General features: G+C 41.4%; 2 protein-coding genes across 3 annotated transcripts in view; one reads left to right on the forward strand and one right to left on the reverse strand.

The window, feature by feature from the left end:
• The window catches only part of LOC127361278 (glutamate dehydrogenase, mitochondrial), an 18213-nt gene extending 16511 nt beyond the window's left edge, over window positions 1-1702 (reverse strand). The window contains exon 1 of one of the 2 annotated variants that reach the window (XM_051395803.1): window positions 1161-1702. In XM_051395803.1, coding sequence (XP_051251763.1) covers window positions 1161-1569 — 409 coding nt within the window. In that variant the 5' untranslated portion in view covers window positions 1570-1702. The remainder of the gene's footprint in view (window positions 1-1160) is intronic. The other variant, XM_051395804.1, reaches the window with a different exon arrangement.
• The window catches only part of shld2 (shieldin complex subunit 2), a 56360-nt gene that overhangs the window by 13261 nt on the left and 23785 nt on the right, over window positions 1-19314 (forward strand). Inside the window, 15 exon segments of the mRNA XM_051395620.1 lie at window positions 1172-1540; window positions 5394-5561; window positions 6212-6834; window positions 7080-7230; window positions 7355-7462; window positions 7566-7643; window positions 7646-7759; window positions 8618-8764; window positions 8861-9064; window positions 9490-9733; window positions 9853-9892; window positions 13934-14068; window positions 15934-16062; window positions 16173-16263; window positions 17602-17673. Of these exon segments, the coding sequence (XP_051251580.1) occupies window positions 1172-1540; window positions 5394-5561; window positions 6212-6834; window positions 7080-7230; window positions 7355-7462; window positions 7566-7643; window positions 7646-7759; window positions 8618-8764; window positions 8861-9064; window positions 9490-9733; window positions 9853-9892; window positions 13934-14068; window positions 15934-16062; window positions 16173-16263; window positions 17602-17673 (2673 nt within the window).

Below are 19314 nucleotides of genomic sequence, written 5' to 3' on the forward strand. Positions count from 1 at the left end.
TCAGTTATATTTAGGTTTATACTGTGCAACTTCCTCCTGCTGTAATCTTTGTGCAAATATAATATAATATTAATAATGTTACACACACTGTATATTTAATAATAATTGATATTTATAAATTGTATTTATTATTGAGTTGTTTTTTTGAGCTGCTGTAACAACACGCTGTTCCAGGACTGTTCCAGGACTGTTCCAGGAGTCATTATTGATCACAAAGGTGGTCAGTGTATCTGTTCTCACTACAGCCGACACTCAAGCTCTTTATTTAACCTACAGTTTACTGACTGTAACATTAATTTGAGCAGAGCAACGGTTAAAATAAACTTATTATTTATTAATCTGGTCCTTTGAATCAATTTCCAGGTGTTTCCATGAGATATTGATTAGTTCAGGGTGAAGGTGTGATCAATAAGTCCACCTTCTCTTTACATAGATTTCATTTTCATTCAATTCTTTAATGAACTTAAGTTTAACTTTAACTCGTCAGCCACCGCCGTCAATGGAGGATTTAAAGATGGCGGCTGAATGAACGAACAGGAAGTGAACTGAACATCAATGTTAAAGTTTATATAAAGTTAATATAAAGTTAATATAAAGTTTATATAAAGTTAATATAAAGTTAATTAATTCTAATTAATCAATAATTAATCCTATTTATGTTTTATTTATTTATTATATTTATTAACTGATAGAGTTGGTCTGAATATCAATAATTTAATTAGTAATAATTGATATGATATCGGCTGACACATCTGTAACTGTAATCAATCAATCAACCCGCTTGTGTATCAGTTATTGGTTTCATTGATTACTAATAATCAGCATCTGTAATGTAGAGATAATAAAGATTATCTCATATTTATGACTTTATATCATAATTTAAACTTTTATTTTTTCAATTTTGACTTTTAGTCTAATAAAATCTTTAATAATAATAATAATAATAATAATATAAAAATAAAGATTTTGATCTTTCACAATATCTGGTAATTAAGATAAATACATAAATAATATAAATAATTAAGATAAATAATATAAATATAATAAATAAAGTATCGGTACCATCGGTATCAGATATCGGTCTGCTGTAATAAGATCAATAACACATGATATTGGCAGTATATCAGTGGTTATTGATGATCGGTACCGTGCTGTCTCACCTCCCTTGCAGGGGGTCCGGTGCTGGCTGTGCTGAGCCCGGTAGCCCTCGATCACCTCCCACTCCCCGCTGTCCTTCTTGATGGGGAAGCTGACGCTGAGGACGTGGTTACACGGTTTAATGATCTTCAGGATCCCGCGGACCCGCTTCGTCTTCTGCTCGGGACTCTCCCGGGTCTTCAGGCCCTCCACCAGCTTGTCCTCCACGATAGCGGCTCCCCGGTCGAAGAATCCCTCCACCATGGTGAAGAAGTTCGGGTCGTCGTCCCGGTCCACGGCCTGACTGTAGCCGCGGTAGCGCAGCAGGGACGCGGCCGCCGGCAGAGCGGAGTCAGCGGCGGCGGCGGAGCAGCCGGAGCCGAGGACGGAGCCCGCTCCCCGGGTGAGTATCTCTCCGAAGTACCGGTACATTTTCTGGGTTTAGTGAAGTTGACCGTCCCGGTGGAGGTGAGTGAGCCGGAGTGCGGTAGCAGAGAGTGGGGGAGGGCGAGCAACAGCAGCGGGGAATACAAACAGTCGTACCGCAGCAGCGGCTCCTCCTTCCCGCCGCCCCCTTCCCGCCGCCCCCTTCCGGCCCGCCGCTGCGTGACAGCGTGTGCACGTGCAGCTGCGCGTATTTAAACTCACTAAATGACACGAGACCATGTACAGTAGGCTAGTGCTAGTGCTAGCGCTAGCGCTTTTAAACCGGTCGCTAACTTGTTTAAACGCAACTATAAGACGCAAAAAGTTGCGCCAAGTGGAACTATGAATTTAAAAGTAAAGATTATATCATAAATATGTACATTTTCACTTATTTTGACGTGTTTTCCGTAACTTTATGGATATTTAGGCTAGCGTCAAGCTAGCAACAGTCGGCACAACGGAAACATCCGGTTACAACATTCAAAATAAAAGCATAAAAGGAAGTGAAATATACAAAGTAATAAATAGTATCCATTAATAAAAGTGTACACACACATAAAATATAATATAGATAGATGTGATAGAAGAAGTTGAGAAGCCTTAGGCTGATACTGACGAATAAAAAAGAATGAAAAAGACAATTTATTACTTGGTAAATTAAATATAAATGCACTTTCTGACACTCAACCATCAAAAATACAGTATTTATGTTTAAAATCCAAGTAAAACTATGTTTTTTTTCTTGTACAGAGAATGCATGTAGAAGAGATTTGACACTATAGTGTTAAATAGGTTTGGCCAGAGACTATGGACATTAACTCATAATAGACATGGACACATAATTATCATTTCAATTATCAGTCACACCAAAATGTACCCAGAACACACCTGTCCAAATATTTACCACAATAAAAAGAAAAAAGAAAGAACTCAACACAGAACAAACACAAAAAAAACGGAATAAAAAAAGCAACAGACAAGTTTTAACGCAGGAAACTGAAGTGGCTCCTAAAATGTTCGTAGTTTTAGAATCAAATAAACATTTAGTCATTTGAAATAACTGAAAGTGTGTGTGTGTGTGTGTGTGTGTGTGTGTGTGTGTGTGTGTGTGTGTGTGAAGAGGTTTCAGATGTCTTCTTTTCTAAACTTAGAGTCTGTATCATCTGTCCGTCTCCCAGCGGCTGTAAATAAATGAACCCAAACTCACTCTCTGTATGTTTTATATGTAAATACTTCAATCAGAGACACTGAGTCAACATTCAGACTGTTGTTGAGAGGCAGCAGTTAAAACATTGTCATAAATAAATAAAAGGAATCATGGGAGAAGCAGTGATTGTTAAGGTGGAACTGCTTTATTCAGTGTGTTTAAGGTGGAACTGCTTTATTCAGTGATTGTTAAGGTGGAACTGCTTTATTCAGTGTGTTTAAGGTGGAACTGCTTTATTCAGTGTGTTTAGTGGTTTTAATCAGCGGGTCTGTTTGTGTTGGAGAGGAGGAGACCTCTGTGGATCATTGGGCTCCCGGTAGAAACCTCCTGAACCATGAACACTGAAGGAATCCTAACCGGGAGAAGCTGACTGCAATGACGCCAATGGTGGTGAAGACAACAACTCCCATGATCCCACGCTGCTTCATCGCCTCATCACACTACCTGTTTTCTTATAGTTTGGATGTGAGCGCCCCCTCGTGGCAGAAACCGCACACTGTATGCGTGCAGTGATTCATTCAGGCATTGTGTTCCCTGTGGATGGCTGTGAGCCTCTAGGGGGCGCTAGCAGGCGTTTACACACTCAGTTTTTGAGCTCATGAGTTAAAACATGAGATGAAAATAATGTTCAACCGTCTGCAGGTCCAGAAAGACCTGGACTCAAAGTGGATCAGGTCTGTGCGTCCTGGAGGGAACACGGCGTCCAGCTCAGCTCACGGGGTCTCAGAGGCTCAGACGACTGACGGCAGCAGGTGGAGGAAGAGACGCCGTCAGTGACTGAAACTGAAACACAGCAGGAGCACACACACGTCTGAAAACAGGAAAATACCTGAAAAATATTATATAATGTCTAAAATAATGGCAGAAAATATACAAAATAATACCCAGAAAATACCTTTTAAAAACCAGTAAAATGTCTAAATATTATCTTTAAAATATTTAAAAAATATCTGTAGAAAATTAAAGAAAAACTTTTATAATAAAACAGAACAAAAATATAAATATTATTAATAAATAATACAAATAAAATGAATAGTAGTATAATATATATGTTAAGTATAATATTCATTGTTTAGTTATTCGGGAACCAGAGGACGTCACGTTATAACAAACATACTGTTTTATGATTTTTTAATTAAGATGTTTTCCTGATGAGGTTCCAGTAACTCCTGACTGGAGACCCGTCTGTTAACTGCCCCTCCGCCACCTCCCCCAGCATCCTGCCGTCTGATTGGTGGAGCCGTGGATGGTTATTGTTCCCAGCTGGACGTCTACATGCTGCATCCATGTTCTGTCTCCTCACTGTGAACTGTTTCTGCCGAGTCATGGTTGCATAAGACTTCGGTTTGACTTAAAGAGACGTTTTAATGTGCAACCATGAAGGAAATGATCCAGACTCTCTGTTAAGTAACACCTGATGCTGCTGAAAACATCTGGAAATCAGTTTTACCTGAAAGGTCGGTCTGGTGCACGATCACTGCGTCAACTAAAGCTTCATATGTTGTTGTTTTTATGTTTAAATCCCTGATTTATTTCTGTTTCTATGTCGGGATGAGTCCAACACAGAGTCCACAACACAGAGTCCAACACAGAGTCCACAACACAGAGTCCACAACACAGAGTCCAACACAGAGTCCACAACACAGAGTCCAACACAGAGTCCACAACACAGAGTCCAACACAGAGTCCACAACACAGAGTCCACAACACAGAGTCCAACACAGAGTCCACAACACAGAGTCCACAACACAGAGTCCAACACAGAGTCCACAACACAGAGTCCACAACACAGAGTCCACAACACAGAGTCCACAACACAGAGTCCAACACAGAGTCCACAACACAGAGTCCAACACAGAGTCCACAACACAGAGTCCACAACACAGAGTCCAACACAGAGTCCACAACACAGAGTCCACAACACAGAGTCCAACACAGAGTCCAACACAGAGTCCAACACAGAGTCCACAACACAGAGTCCAACACAGAGTCCACAACACAGAGTCCACAACACAGAGTCCACAACACAGAGTCCACAACACAGAGTCCAACACAGAGTCCAACAACACAGAGTCCAACACAGAGTCCACAACACAGAGTCAACACAGAATCCACAACACAGAGTCCACAACACAGAGTCCAACACAGAGTCCACAACACAGAGTCCAACACAGAGTCCACAACACAGAGTCCAACACAGAGTCCAACACAGAGTCCACAACACAGAGTCCAACACAGAGTCCACAACACAGAGTCCACAACACAGAGTCCACAACACAGAGTCCACAACACAGAGTCCAAAGTCAAAGCTAACATTAATGCTAAGCTAGTGGAACATATTGTCTGATTGTGCTGTTAGCTGGATAACGTTAGCTTGATTGCTAATGGAGAAAAATATTGTCAGCTAGCTTCTTCCAGACTCCCGGGATGATCAGATAACGTTAATTAGCGCGGCTAACATTAGCTTTAGGGCAATATTTATATACAACATTTCACTAAATACAACAATATTAAAACGATTTTAACGTGTTTGTAACCTGCTGATAAACGTCCTCAAATTTAAATAAATCTGTTTTTAACTCATTTTGTCCTGAATAATCTTCCGTATTGATTTCCTCCGCAGACATCATGAGCAAGCGGCCAAAGATCCACGTCTTCCTGGGGGCTCCTCCTCCCTCCTCTGGCCCAGCCCTGGTGTCCGGAGCTGGGGTGGACAGCGGGGAGCATCCCCCTGTCGACTGGAGACACCTGGAGCTCACCTGGCAGGATGGACGTCTGAGGCCGGCAGCAGGTGAGGCGTTCAGGGACCCAACAGGAAGCTAAGAGTGTTACATTTAAACTGTTAATAGATTCATTTCTGTTCATGCATCAGATTTGAACCACAAACTTTAATTATATGAACCAGTTTTAGTTGAATTTATTTATGTTAATTAGTTTATTTCAGGAATATCAGCTTTTATTAGTATGTTATATTCTGTTGTAACTCAGTATGAAACATAAAATAAACATTGTTTTTGTGCAGATTTCTTTATTTTTAATGCAAATATTTTATATTTTTGGTGTTTCATATTCCATATCACATATATTTCACCCGCAATCGTGAATTATTCATTTATTCTCACCATTATTCCTGGGTGTCAAACATTTATTCTTTTCTGATTTGTATACTAATACTAAATACTATTTGTTTTTTCAGTAGTCCAGTTTGAAGTGTGGATTATTTTTTGCCAGACATAAAAATGTGTTAGACATTAAACAGGTATAAAACAAAACAAATAACAGCAGATAAATAAAATAAAGCCAAAAAGTAAAATATACTGTATTTATGCTAAGCTAAGCTAATTTAGTAACTTTAGATTTATAATACAGACATGAGATTTTTTAAATTATATATTTATATATGATTATTTAAACTTTCGTTGATCATTTGAATCATTTCAGACGAGGGCGAAAGGACCAGGATGGAGGACGAGGAAGCTGATCCCGGGAAGGAAGATCAGTGTTCGGCTTCAGTTCACGAGTATCTGGACGGCTGTTTCCCTGCAGAACCAGAACAACCAGAACCTGTAGCAGCCGTCCCTCCTCTGTCGGCCCAGACTCAGTACCTCACTACCTGGACTCTGAGTCAGGCTTTAATCCTGCGAGGCAGACGTGGTGTCCAATCAGCAACCAGCCCTGAGAAAACCCCACCTCCTCAAACCCCGCCCTCCGTCTCCTCCAGCACGCCGGAGCTCTTCAGCCCCGTAACACCGTCTCCGGGAGCCTCTGCAGAGCTCTTCAGCCCGACTCCGAGGGCGGAGGAAGGGGGCGTTGTGGTTGAGACCACCGCAGACGGGCTGCTCTGCTCCCAGGATGCCGAGCAACAAGAGTCCAAAAACTCCCCCGATTTCAAGAGAGCCCGAATCCCAGAAAACCTCAGGACTGAAGAGTCTGTGGTGCCGTCGGATGGTGCCACCGCCGGGCTCCGGGGTGCCACAACACTCCTGACCCGGTGTGTCAAGCTGGGGACACGGTACTCGGTTCTGGTGGCGGTGGTTCACCCCTGTCACCTGAAGGAGGTCAAGGTGGGTGGAGACGTTACGATAAATCCAACGTCCATTTGGATGGATGTTAACATATTCAATTCAGTTCAGTTTTATTTGTATAGCGCCAATTCATAACAAAAGTTATCTCAGGACACTTTTCAAATAGAGCAGGTCTAGCTCATAAACATTTATTTTAAGCTAAGCTAAGCTAACTGGATGTCTGGTAGTAACTTTGATTACTTTCACTGTGCGATTGAGACAAACGATATACTGTTGGCTTTAAGGTGAAGTCCGGGCCGGCAGCAGGAACCTTCGTACCTCTGGCATCCATCGTGGTGACGGACCAATCGGGTGTTGAGATGAAGGTGGTGCTGTGGCGGAGAGCAGCGTTCTGGGCGTTGACAGTCAGTCCTGGAGACGTTCTGCTCATCACAGGTACGAGAATATCTTCTGTCTGCTCCTTTACACGGAGGTTTTATGGAACCAGAAGTGACCATATTTAGATGAGAGGGCTCCTGATGACCGCAGGGTTCGTTGTGTTGATGCTGTCTCTGATCAGGACTGCAGCTGAATGAAGACAGGTGGAGAGGAGAGACGGTGCTGCAGTCGACCTTCAGCAGCAAACTGCTCAACCTGGGACAGATCGTCTCCTCCTCCTCGCCACCAGGTACTGAACCCAGGCTACAACCAATCAGCAGCTTGCAACCAATCAGCAGCCTCCTCAGCTGAGCGTTAAAGTCTCTCTCTCCTCTTCCTCTCTCTCTCTTCAGTCCCTCAGTACGTTGATGCTCGCTCTCTCGGCTCTCTGTGTGGCTTTCTTCGAGAGCGGCGCCCCCTGCTGGTGTCTTTGAACCTCAGCCCCCCCAGGACCCGAACCGCCTCCCTTACGCCACCCTGAGGTCACTGAGGGTCAACACGCTGGTTCACGCTTTGCTGCGTGTCACACACTCCCACATGAGCACAGGTGAGTGGGTCAGGTGACATTAAAACATCCGGATGTATCAACGAGTCTACCAGAATTTCGAGTGATTCAGCAAAATAAAGTGTGATTGAACCATTGACTGTAAATATAACAGAGCTTCCAGGAAGTGTCTTAAACCTGCATTCTGTGTAACGTCCAGCAGGGGGAGCTCCACTGGCTGCAATAACACACTGATCCCATTCACTCTAATGGAGAATGAGACGACTTCATTCATTATCTCAGTAAACAGTTTCCTGATGAGTTTATGGTCTCAGTCTTCTTCCATACAGCATGATGTTCATCATGCACTTAAACACACTACAAACAAAACACACAAAAGTTACACTAAAACACACATTGATGATGATACATTGCAACCTAGCTGAGAAACACACTGGTCCTTTAAACAGTTTGTGATTAATAACGATGTCATCAGCATAGAAACGGACATTTTAACCAACACTGTTTATATAAATACAGAATAGTCTAATGCTGCACCTTCCTCACAGCACGACAACACGAAACACGGATGACGATATGTTGCTATGGTGACGTCGTATAGTTTACAACAAATGGAATAAAATATATGAAACAAAGTTATTTTGTGAACATTAATTTAAGCCATTTATTGATTATCAGCCCCCAGATTGTTCATGCTTTCTCCTCGTGTGAGGCAGCCGACATCTGGTGTTCTCTACCGGCCTCACCTGAGTTTACCACCCTGCTCTCATCCACTAATCCACTACTTTCTGTCTATGATTCTGTATGAAAGCAGCATAATAACTGATCCCTGTGGAACACCACCGGGTACTGAAACGTGTATTATTGATTCTGAGTCTCAATGAATTGTTTGGGTGTCAGCATGGCGGAGCGAGGCGGAGTCTCGCTGCAGGTCCGCTGTTCAGCTGAAGGCCGTTCTGACTGTGGAGCAGCCGGACGGTCAGCAGGGGGCGCTGCTGTTGTGGGGAGCAGCTGTGGACTGGCTGCCTCGCTTTAACCAGGACAGAGGTACACACACACACACACACACACACACACACACACAGAGGAAGTAGCTATATGTATGTAGACACAAACCTTGAAGCGATCCTCTGTGTCCGTCAGCGGCTGTGTGGGACTTCCGTGTCCTCCTGGTGAGGGACGGTTTGCCAACCGACCTCCCGGAGCTGCACTCCACCCCCTGGAGCTCCGTCCGGCCTTTGGACCCCGCCAGCCGCAGAGCACAGGACTTCTTCCGACCGCGACCTGTTTGGACAGGAGACAGTCTGGAGCTGGACCTGGACACGCTGCTGTCCCAGAGATACAGTGGTAGGTGATACTGGGTCCAGAGCTGGTTCAGGATCTAATTTATCACTGGTTCCCAACCTCCTCCCAAAGGAACCCTTTCTGTCTTTTATAAACCTACTCAGTGACATATTTTATGGATATTAAATATTATATTAAAACTGCACAATGAACCCAAACAGAGAACTCAGTGAAGTTTGTGTAAAAATAAGTCATTCGGATTTGAACAGATTATTTCCTGTTGATAGAACTTTTTATACAGTTCTCTGTCTGTATTCTGTGTTTCAGTAGAACTATCAATCTTTCTGACATATTCAGGAGCTTTGGCAACCCCCTAGTGCGGGTCTCGACCCCCAGGACACACGCTTTTATTTAAACTAGTATAGGACCTAAATTCCCCCCCTGAGGCACCTGTGCAGGTAAATCAAAGCTGCTCTCTCCTCCACCAGGTGACGTGGAGCTCAGAGTCCAGGTCTCCGCCTTTCACTTCCAGAACTTTCTGCCTTCCCAGAATGCACCGCAGCCGCTCCTGGACAGCGCCACCCCGCTGGACGGTATTCTGGCGGCGCTGAGTGGCGACATCACCTACACCGGCTGCGGCCGCTGCTCCATGGAGCTCGACACCGACGCCAACGGCATCTACAGCCCTTGCTACCCCTGCCTGCCGCACACCGCCGTCCGCCGCTACTACAGGTACAACGGACGCCATATATACATATATATAATATTATATATGTTATATATGTTATAGTATATCATTATCTGATATTATATATTATTATATTATATAATATTATGTGTGTGTGTTTCAGGCCAGGTGTGCTGACAGTGAGTGGGCGGGGCAGCACTCAGGTGTGTGTTCAGGTTCCTCCGGTTCCACTGCAGAAGATTCTCGAAGCTCCGCCTGATAAACTCCACAAGAGCTCAGGTAAAAGGACTGAAGTACTCCATTACTGCAGCAAAAGTATGAATACTCTTTTGCTTTTAAATCAGATTAATTTGTTTTCTTCAAGTATTTAGTCATTGATCTATTTATTGATTATGTATCGATGGTTTCATATTTTATAGACTCTTTGTGTAGAAAGCTGTCAGATTAATGTAATAAAGTTCAGAGAAGAAGCAGAAATACTCGAGTAAAAGACACAATTAAACAGAAACACTCTGTCGCCATCTGCTGGTGCAACTCGAAGGAAGAAAATATTAATTTAATAACTGATTACAGATCAATAACTGGGTGCTGTTGGACAGTATTGATCTGTTTGTAACTGCATTCTGATTGTATGATGTTTACATGTTTACAAAACAACAACAAACCTTATCTTTATGGATGATATTGATCAGTATACACTGTATCTTTATTGATTATTGATCAGTACACACTGTATCTTTATGGATGTTATTGATCAGTATACACTGTATCTTTATTGATTATTGATCAGTACACACTGTATCTTTATGGATGATATTGATCAGAATACACTGTATCTTTATGGATGATATTGATCAGTATACACTGTATCTTTATTGATTATTGATCAGTACACACTGTATCTTTATGGATGATATTGATCAGTATACACTGTATCTTTATTGATTATTGATCAGTACACACTGTATCTTTATGGATGTTATTGATCAGTATACACTGTATCTTTATTGATTATTGATCAGTACACACTGTATCTTTATGGATGATATTGATCAGTGTACACTGTATCTTTATGGATGATATTGATCAGTATACACTGTATCTGTATGGATGATATTGATCAGAATACACTGTATCTTTATGGATGATATTGATCAGTATACACTGTATCTTTATGGATGATATTGATCAGTATACACTGTATCTTTATGGATGATATTGATCCTGTATTGACAGTCAGACTGTGGACATATGACGGCCTTTAGCTCGTGTTTCTAGAGTTACGTGTTGTTACGAACACGTTAGGAATTGTTAAAATGTGATATTTCTTAAAGGGAGTTTGGTGCAGGGAGCTTTTAGTTGGATTCAAACTGCTGATATGGATCATTGTTAACTGTAACTGCTAAAGTCTGATAAGGTTGTCTGATGGTATTAGTTTATTGATTAATGCTTTAATAATGGGAGTATTGATTACTGACGCTGGCTGAAGTCTTTCTCTCCGCTCTGGCTCTCAGCTCCAGGTTCGGAGGTGAAGTACATCCAGGTGGCAGCGGAGAGGATCCAGACCCTCCTCTCCCTCCCGAGAAAAATCTTCATCATCACCGTCCGGAGCCACTTCCTGTGCGACGAGAACAGCGTCCCCATCAACCAGGATCTCACACTGCTGGACCTTCAGTTCCCCAGCTGATGAACATCCAGACCAGCTTCCTGTCAGATTGTTGTAACAAATGTTATCCAAAGGCTGACGAGGTTTGGAGATTTAAATGTACTTTTATAGACGAGATTGGAACCTTATTGAAGCTCTTGTTGCTAAAACCAGCTAACTGCTGCTAACGGGTATATTTTACATGAAATCGTGTGTCATTTATTGTATTTTTAATGTTTAATTAAAGATATTTACACATGTAACAAACAACGAAGTTCTGTTATTATTTGATTTTTCTCATTTTAATCTGAACAATTAAAAGAAGAATATTGTTGCATCGTTCTGTTAGACAAGGTATAAAAATCCTACATTAGATTTGGATGAGCCTTATACCAGAGTTAAAAAGAGTATTTATATCCATTATTACTTTCTACTGGGTATATTACAAATAAACAGGAAAATAAAGGTAATTTAGAGATTTCAGGTTATTTTCAGGTGATTATACACTGATAAAAACATACCTGTCCCTTACATGCATAGAGGTCACTACAGTGTACAGTCACTAGCTATATTTAAACTACAACTCATAGGCTACAATTAGTCTATTACTGCTGCTGTTCTTCATCTGCAGTAACTTTTTTTGGCTGTAAATCAACTTGTTTATGTTTTTAGAATGTAACTTGAAGTTTGTGTATATCTTTATGTTTTGAATATATCAGGAGCAGAGCGTAATAGACAGGCCTACGAGATAGTGGAGGAATTACCACTGTCAAGTGAGGAGGATGATGCTAGTAGCAGTGAAGAAGAACGGCTGCCAGAACAGGAAAGATTAGCAAATGCTAGCAGTAGTGACAGTGGAGCTGAGGACACTGAGTCTGGAAAGGATGCTGAGGGAGATGAGGATGCGTCACCTGACAGAGCTTGAAGGAAAAAGGCAACGAGTTTGAGGGAGACTTGCCTCCTTTTCTAGGAGAGTGGAAAGTGAATGTTGAGGGAACAGAACCAATAGATTTCTTCATGCATCGATTTCCCCAAGACCTGATAGATGTTATAGTGCACAATACAAACCTGTATAAACTCCAAAAAGGAAGAGAAAATCTGACCTTGACATCACATGAGTTGAAAACATTTCTAGGAGTAAATATGGTGACCTGTCATACATCAGATACCCAAGATCAAGAATGTACTGGTCATCAGAGGCAGGACTTCATCTTGACTTGAAAGCAGATGCAATGCCAGTGAACAGATTGGGGCAGATTCTGAGCTACAATAACTTTGTTGATAACTTGTCACATGTCCCTGAAAATGCAGATAAGTTCTTCAAAGTTTGACCAGTGTTGGATGAACCTTTCGTTCAGCAGTCGATCCTGAAGCACTTCAATCGATAGATGAACAGATGATTCCCTACAAGTGCCACCTGTCTCTCAAGCAGTACATCCCCAAAAAGCCCAAAGCCCTGGGGTGTGAGCGTGTGGGTGAGAGCAGGATCCTCTGGATACATGTACAGATTGTAAGCCTATCAGGGTTCAGCTGGGGGGCAAGGTCAGATCAGTCAGGCATTGCGACACCAAAGGGATCTATGGCACACGCAGAAACAACAGGCTTCACGGAGCACAACTGAAAGTGAAGAGTGAAAAGCAACTACAGCGAGAAGGAAGAGGATCTATGTCACACGTTGCAGTGTTTCCTCTATGTTGATTTTGGAGTGGCAGCCCGCCACTGTTAAATTTCTGCCGCCACGGTATCAGACGGTCCTGCCCCCACTGCTAAAAAAAATCCTAGAGGAAACACTGCGTTGGTTAGATAGTTCAGGGATCCACATGGCCTCTTCCTGCACTGGACAGTCTCCATCAGATGTGGCCCAGAGATGGAGCAAGAAAGAAAAGAAGATGCTCAACATCCCAAGGACATTTTCCATGAAGCTGTACAATCAGCATATGGGAGGAGTGGATCTCATGGATCAGTGTGTTGTAATGTATCCCCACAGACACAGAAACAAACGGTGGTACATCCTGGAAACCACTGGCCCCAGCTTGCCGACAGATGCCATGATGCTGCGTGCACACGGAGAACGAGATACATCTGTTTGCAGTGTCTTCTGGCTTTGTGCCCCGGCTGTTTGCCAATTATAGAAAAATAGTCTCTACCCAAGGAGCATACACTGTTTTCACCTGGCTTATAGTTCTGATTTGGCTGACAGTTGATGGATCGTGAGCGACAGACTTGGGAATCTATACAGGAGAGTGAATTCCTCAATGGTGTTTTGGTTATGCATGCATAAATTATATTATTTATATTATCACATTTCAACACATTATATATAATTTTATTTTATTCATTTGTTTGTTGAAGAAATCCTGAAAAGACACTGATCCTCCAGAGATCTGCTAATCATTGTCTGAAATTATTAATGTGGGTGGGAAGTTTGAGTCTCAGCTTTCAGTTTATTCAGTTCCAGCACTGTTTATGGAGCCCAGTGTGCAGAAATATTCAAAAACAGTAAAAAGAACTGCATTCAGTGAACATAAAGTGACATAAAGAGACTTGTAGGTACCAGTTTTCCACCACCAAAGCTGAGCCTCACTTTCTTCCTTCCTAGCATGATTGGTCCACCCTCTGGACACACCCCTGGATCAACAGACGGCTACAGAGATACAGGAAAGTTACTCAACACTCAGACAGTCATCGCAGACCATCTCAACAAACCGGAGGATTGCAGGCACTGAAGAAGCTAGTGAGTATGAAAATATATCCTGGATTACATCTTAGATATGAGTTTTAAAGACATTGCCTCCTCTCTCTCTGTCTCTCTCTCTCTGTCTCTCTCTCTCTGTCTCTGTCTGTCTCTCTCTGTCTCTGTCTGTCTCTGTCTCTCTCTCTTGTCTCTCTCTCTGTCTCTGTCTGTCTCTCTCTGTCTCTCTCTGTCTCTGTCTGTCTCTGTCTGTCTCTCTCTCTGTCTGTCTCTCTCTGTCTCTGTCTGTCTCTCTCTCTCTCTCTGTCTCTCTCTCTCTCTGTCTGTCTCTCTCTGTCTCTGTCTGTTCTCTCTCTCTCTCTGTCTCTCTCTCTCTCTGTCTGTCTCTCTCTGTCTCTGTCTGTCTCTCTCTGTCTCTCTCTGTCTCTCTCTGTCTCTCTGTCTGTCTCTCTCTGTCTCTCTCTGTCTCTCTCTCTCTCTCTCTCTCTCCTGATGTGAACTCGACCTTGTACTTTAGTGCTTTCAGTCAGTTTTCATTTCCTGTGGTTTTAGTGGTCATATTAATGTTTTCTAATGACTGACTGTTTGTTCCACGTTGGGTCAGATCTCACGGTACCCAGAGCCATATCCCATAATCCTTCCCTCTTGCCATGTTGAGTTCATGGGTTGACTCAGCATTAACTCTTTCCTGTAAGAGGAGGGTCCGTGTTTGTTGTGGTCATTGGATTGTCCTTTCAGAAACGGTATTTTGAAAACCGGAAGTAAATACGCTGTTTCTCCGCATTTACCATAATGCTGAGAATACTTGTACACTGTAAATTTAAGTGCGGCTGATTTGACCACGGAGATCGGACTCACGGCTGGATTGACCGCAGTCTACTAGCCTACTGTTTCTTCTACACAGCACCGTCCTGTTAATGACAACATCCGGTCTCAGAATATGAAACAACAGGACTTTTTTCTGTTTCTGTTTTCTAGTGATTTTATTTTTTGTTATATGAAATAGAAAATGAAAATCGAATCATTTTTTAAATTTCGCTCATCCCTTTCTGACCATGAAAAAGAAAAACGCCTTGTATTTCAATTTTAATTTTTGTATTTTAAAACGAAAATCAAATAACCACTCGTTTTCTGTTTTTAATACCCGTTTCTGAAAGGAAAATCCAATGACCAAAACATACACGGACCAGTCAGTAACATCAGTAATGTAAATGTGGATGTGTGTCAGTCAGTAACATCAGTAATGTAAATGTGGATGTGTGTCAGTCAGTAACATCAGTAATGTAAATGTGGATGTGTCAGTCAGTAACATCAGTAATGTAAATGTGGATGTGTCAGTCAGTAACATCAGTAATGTAAATGTGGATGTGTGTCAGTCAGTAACATCAGTAATGTAAATGTGGATGTGTGAGCAATGAAAGTGAAAACAAAGCAGAAATCAAACTGAATATTTACCTTCTTCTCTCAGTGATCTTTGCTGCCACCTTGTGACCAAACATAGTAACGGCATTAGTAGCAGCCAGTGTTCAACCTTCAAAAACATCTCAACAATTCTAAATCAGATAATGAAAAATGTACAACCTGTTTATATATGTATGTATCAAGAGAAAAAAAACGTTTTGTCTTTCTTGAGAACAACAAACATCAGAATCATAAATACTTTATTGATCTTCAGGAAATTCTCTCCAGACAATGATAAGACCGACATATTACAAAGAAGGTTTTATTGTTTAGAAGCACAACCCACGCCCATCTCCTCATCGGTTAGAGCATCTGATCACACAACAACTGACCTGCATACACATTGTTAAAATCTTAAGAAACCACAGTTTCAGACTCTCTGAGGGCTCCTGCCTGTATAGCACAGCACAACCTCACTGGGAACTTAATATCTGGTTGCTCTGCAGGTTGAGGACACGATGGAGAAGGTTCCAGGTAAAAGCACATGTAAGAAAGAGGAAGAGGAGAAGGCAGCAGACGCTGGTGAGGCCTCCTCTTCTGAGGAAGACGTGCAGAAGTCCGCTGCACAAAACAAGGTAAGTTTCATGAAGGCAAATAACCACCAATGCAACATTAGGAAATAGTTCTTATGGTCTTTTTTTGCTAGCAGCATCTTTTTAAAGACATTATTTACTCCTATGCTCAGGGGCAAATGGAGACAAAGGACGGAAGAGAGAGGACTCCACCAGCTGAAATTGACGCTTTGGGTCAAGTTCTGCAGGAGCTGAACGTTTCAGGTAAAAATGTAAATAGTGCAACAGTTACCACATTAACAAAGTACGACGGAGTATTAGGGCCAGACTAAGTAAAAAATTATTTGTTTTTGGGGGGAAATTACGAGAATAAAGACGTAACATTACGAGACAAAAGTCATAATATTAAGAGAATAAAGTCGTAATAATACAAGAAAAAAAGTCATTTTAATGGGAAAAAACTACGATAATCAACTACGAGTTATCAAGATCTGACGTGAGCAGCTCAACCAATCAGCAGCCTCAGCCTGAGCCCAGCAGCCGCTGTTTGTCTCAGTCGTACCGTACAGTCAACAGGTAAACTAACGTATTGATCATTTCGTTGTTAAACAGTTTTGCTGGCTGAGCCAACAGGCTGACAGTTCTAATAAAATTACGACTTTATTCTCTCAATATTATGACTTTATTCTCATAGACCTAATATTATGACTTTATTCTCATAGACCTAATATTATGACTTTATTCTCATAGACCTAATATTATGACTTTATTCTCATAGACCTAATATTATGACTATATTCTAGTAATTTCCCCCCAAAAATATAATTTCTTCTCTTAGTCTGGCCCTAATACTCTGTCGTAAAAAAGGAACCAAGGTGCAAGACAACCTGAAATTAAAGCTGCAAGCAGTCGCTGCTCGGGCTCTAATGACACAATCTAACGTATCAATAATGAGGATTAAACACAGTCACAGTATAGTTACACAGCTAATTATATTCCATAGACAAAGGCTGTCTGTGGGTGATGGACTGATGGTAAACAAGTTCAGAGAGGTGAGGACTCGAGATGGGAACCAGGCCCAGGTAGTGATACGTGCAATAAGCAGTGTGGGTGGTAGAAGTTGGGACGAGGTGACCTGTGTGGGAGAGAGATGGGTCATTAGGTACCAGACATCAGCGGCCACCAAGAGACATCCTATGAGACAAAAGGAATATAAGTGCAGTTAAAAGCTTGTATTTTCCTATCCACAATAACTCTTAGATGACTTTCACTACTACTGTAATTGGATTACTTTTCCCAGTGAAAAGGTAATGTAATTTAAATCTCTCTGGCTCACAAATAATAATCTCCGGATAGAAGAATGACAGAATATGTGTTGGTACCGACACATAAGCATCCTTCTTTTAAGGAAATTAAAAATTATTCACTCTACGATTCTATGTTTTATTTACCACATTGTTCAGCCCTACACATGAAGTCTTCTCTCAATTTTGACATACATAGATTTACTTTATTTTGATTGGATATAACACATATTGTTTGTATTCCAGTAACAGCAATTAAAAGGAAATACTAATGTAACTTTTGTTTCCCTCTTTGCAGAGACCCAAGAAGAACAAATACCGCAGAGCTCAGGAGGAAATGCCAGTGCTGCAGTAGGAAATGTCAGTGCTGTAGTAGGAAATGTCAGTGCTGTAGTAGGAAATGATTTCACCTGAAGGTGGTGCTGTTTCACAAACTGTTGTGTTTCACTATTATAACTCGATTTGGTTTTAAATCCCAACACTTTTTTTTATTGGCTCAGCACAGGAAACATTCATTGTGATCACAGTTTACATAAATTGATATTCTAAATGATATATTTAGCTGGTTATCAACTCATGTCTTGGATTAACATCCTTTGTGTACACTCTGTTATTCTTTTAATCTGATCTTTCAACAGAAGGAAATATTTCCAGGATCGGGTGTATTCGTGACCAGTGATGTGTGGGATAAAGCCAACGAGGCTGACACTGGGACAAAAATGGCCAGGAAGCTGGTGATGGGTGTGTTCGACAGAGAAACACTGATGCAAAGCAACTTGAGGGGTCAGTATTGTGAGTAGCACCTGATCAGTCAATTACTTTACAAGTGAATCTAATAAAATCCCACTCTCTCAGGAGGGAAATGTAAAATTGGAGACATGCCGCAGAAGGAAGCCCTTGATCAGAGAAAAGTGAATGCCATTATCGGTGAGTTAATTTTATTTTGTTTAATTGTGTCTATCTATCTATCTATCTATCTATCTATCTATCTATCTATCTATCTATCTATCTATCTATCTATCTATCTATCTATCATGTTTCAGTTGCTTTCTTACATCGTAAATGACGTTATATATCAATCATATATCGATCATATATCGGTGTGTAGAGTAAATATACTTACTATGCCCAGATGTTTGGGGGTAAAGACTCGTCAGACAGATCATTTCAATTCTGATTGGAGAAATGTACCAAAGTGGCTGAGAGAAACTGTAATCTACACCAGCATGAAGACTCATTACTTTGCTCTGCATGTTTCTAGATGCTGTTCTCAAGAAGTTCCCGGAGAAGACCAGGGGTGAAATTGGAAAGGCCATAAATGATAAAATACAGAGCCTCAAGACTCCAATAAAAAAAGAAAGAGGCAATAATTAGAGTCCAAGCAGATTGTGAGTTTCTTATTGAACTCTTCATCATCACTATATCCTGATGCTCTGCTGACAAATACAAATCTACAATAAAAACATGTTTTACATGACCTCTGTGCTCCATTGTTATATCTTTTGTAATCTGGAATGTAATTTATGTCCCCGACTAGAAGACGTCACACATTTAAAATATTAATGTGAAGATTTAAACCTCTATATATTAACAGCAGCCTGTTAAACACCCACCGGCTCCTGTTTCTGCCCACTGTGAACTCTTTTGGTTCAAACCAACCTGATAAACAACAACAACAAAAAAATGACAAAATATCTATATTAAAATAGTTTTTAGCTTTAATTTGACATAAAATCTTATTTTGTTGTCTCTTTCATGTTTAATTAAAGATATTTACACTGTAAAACCAATGCAATGATCTATAAATACAGGTGCACTCTGCTATAACAGAAACGACCAGAGCCTCTGTGTGGAGGACTGCGAAGTAGTCCAGTTTCTCGGAGGATATCAATGCAATGGAGGTGGTTGTTGAGTGAGTGGAGGTTGGCGGTGGAGTAGAGCGGTGGCGTGATCCAGGTGTGGAGCGCCAGCACAGAGCTAGTGCTAGCTTGTACCCAGAAGTCGAGTGTCT

The sequence above is a fragment of the Dicentrarchus labrax genome, unplaced genomic scaffold (genome assembly GCF_905237075.1).
Source record: "Dicentrarchus labrax unplaced genomic scaffold, dlabrax2021, whole genome shotgun sequence".
Taxonomy (NCBI): Eukaryota; Metazoa; Chordata; class Actinopteri; family Moronidae; genus Dicentrarchus; species Dicentrarchus labrax.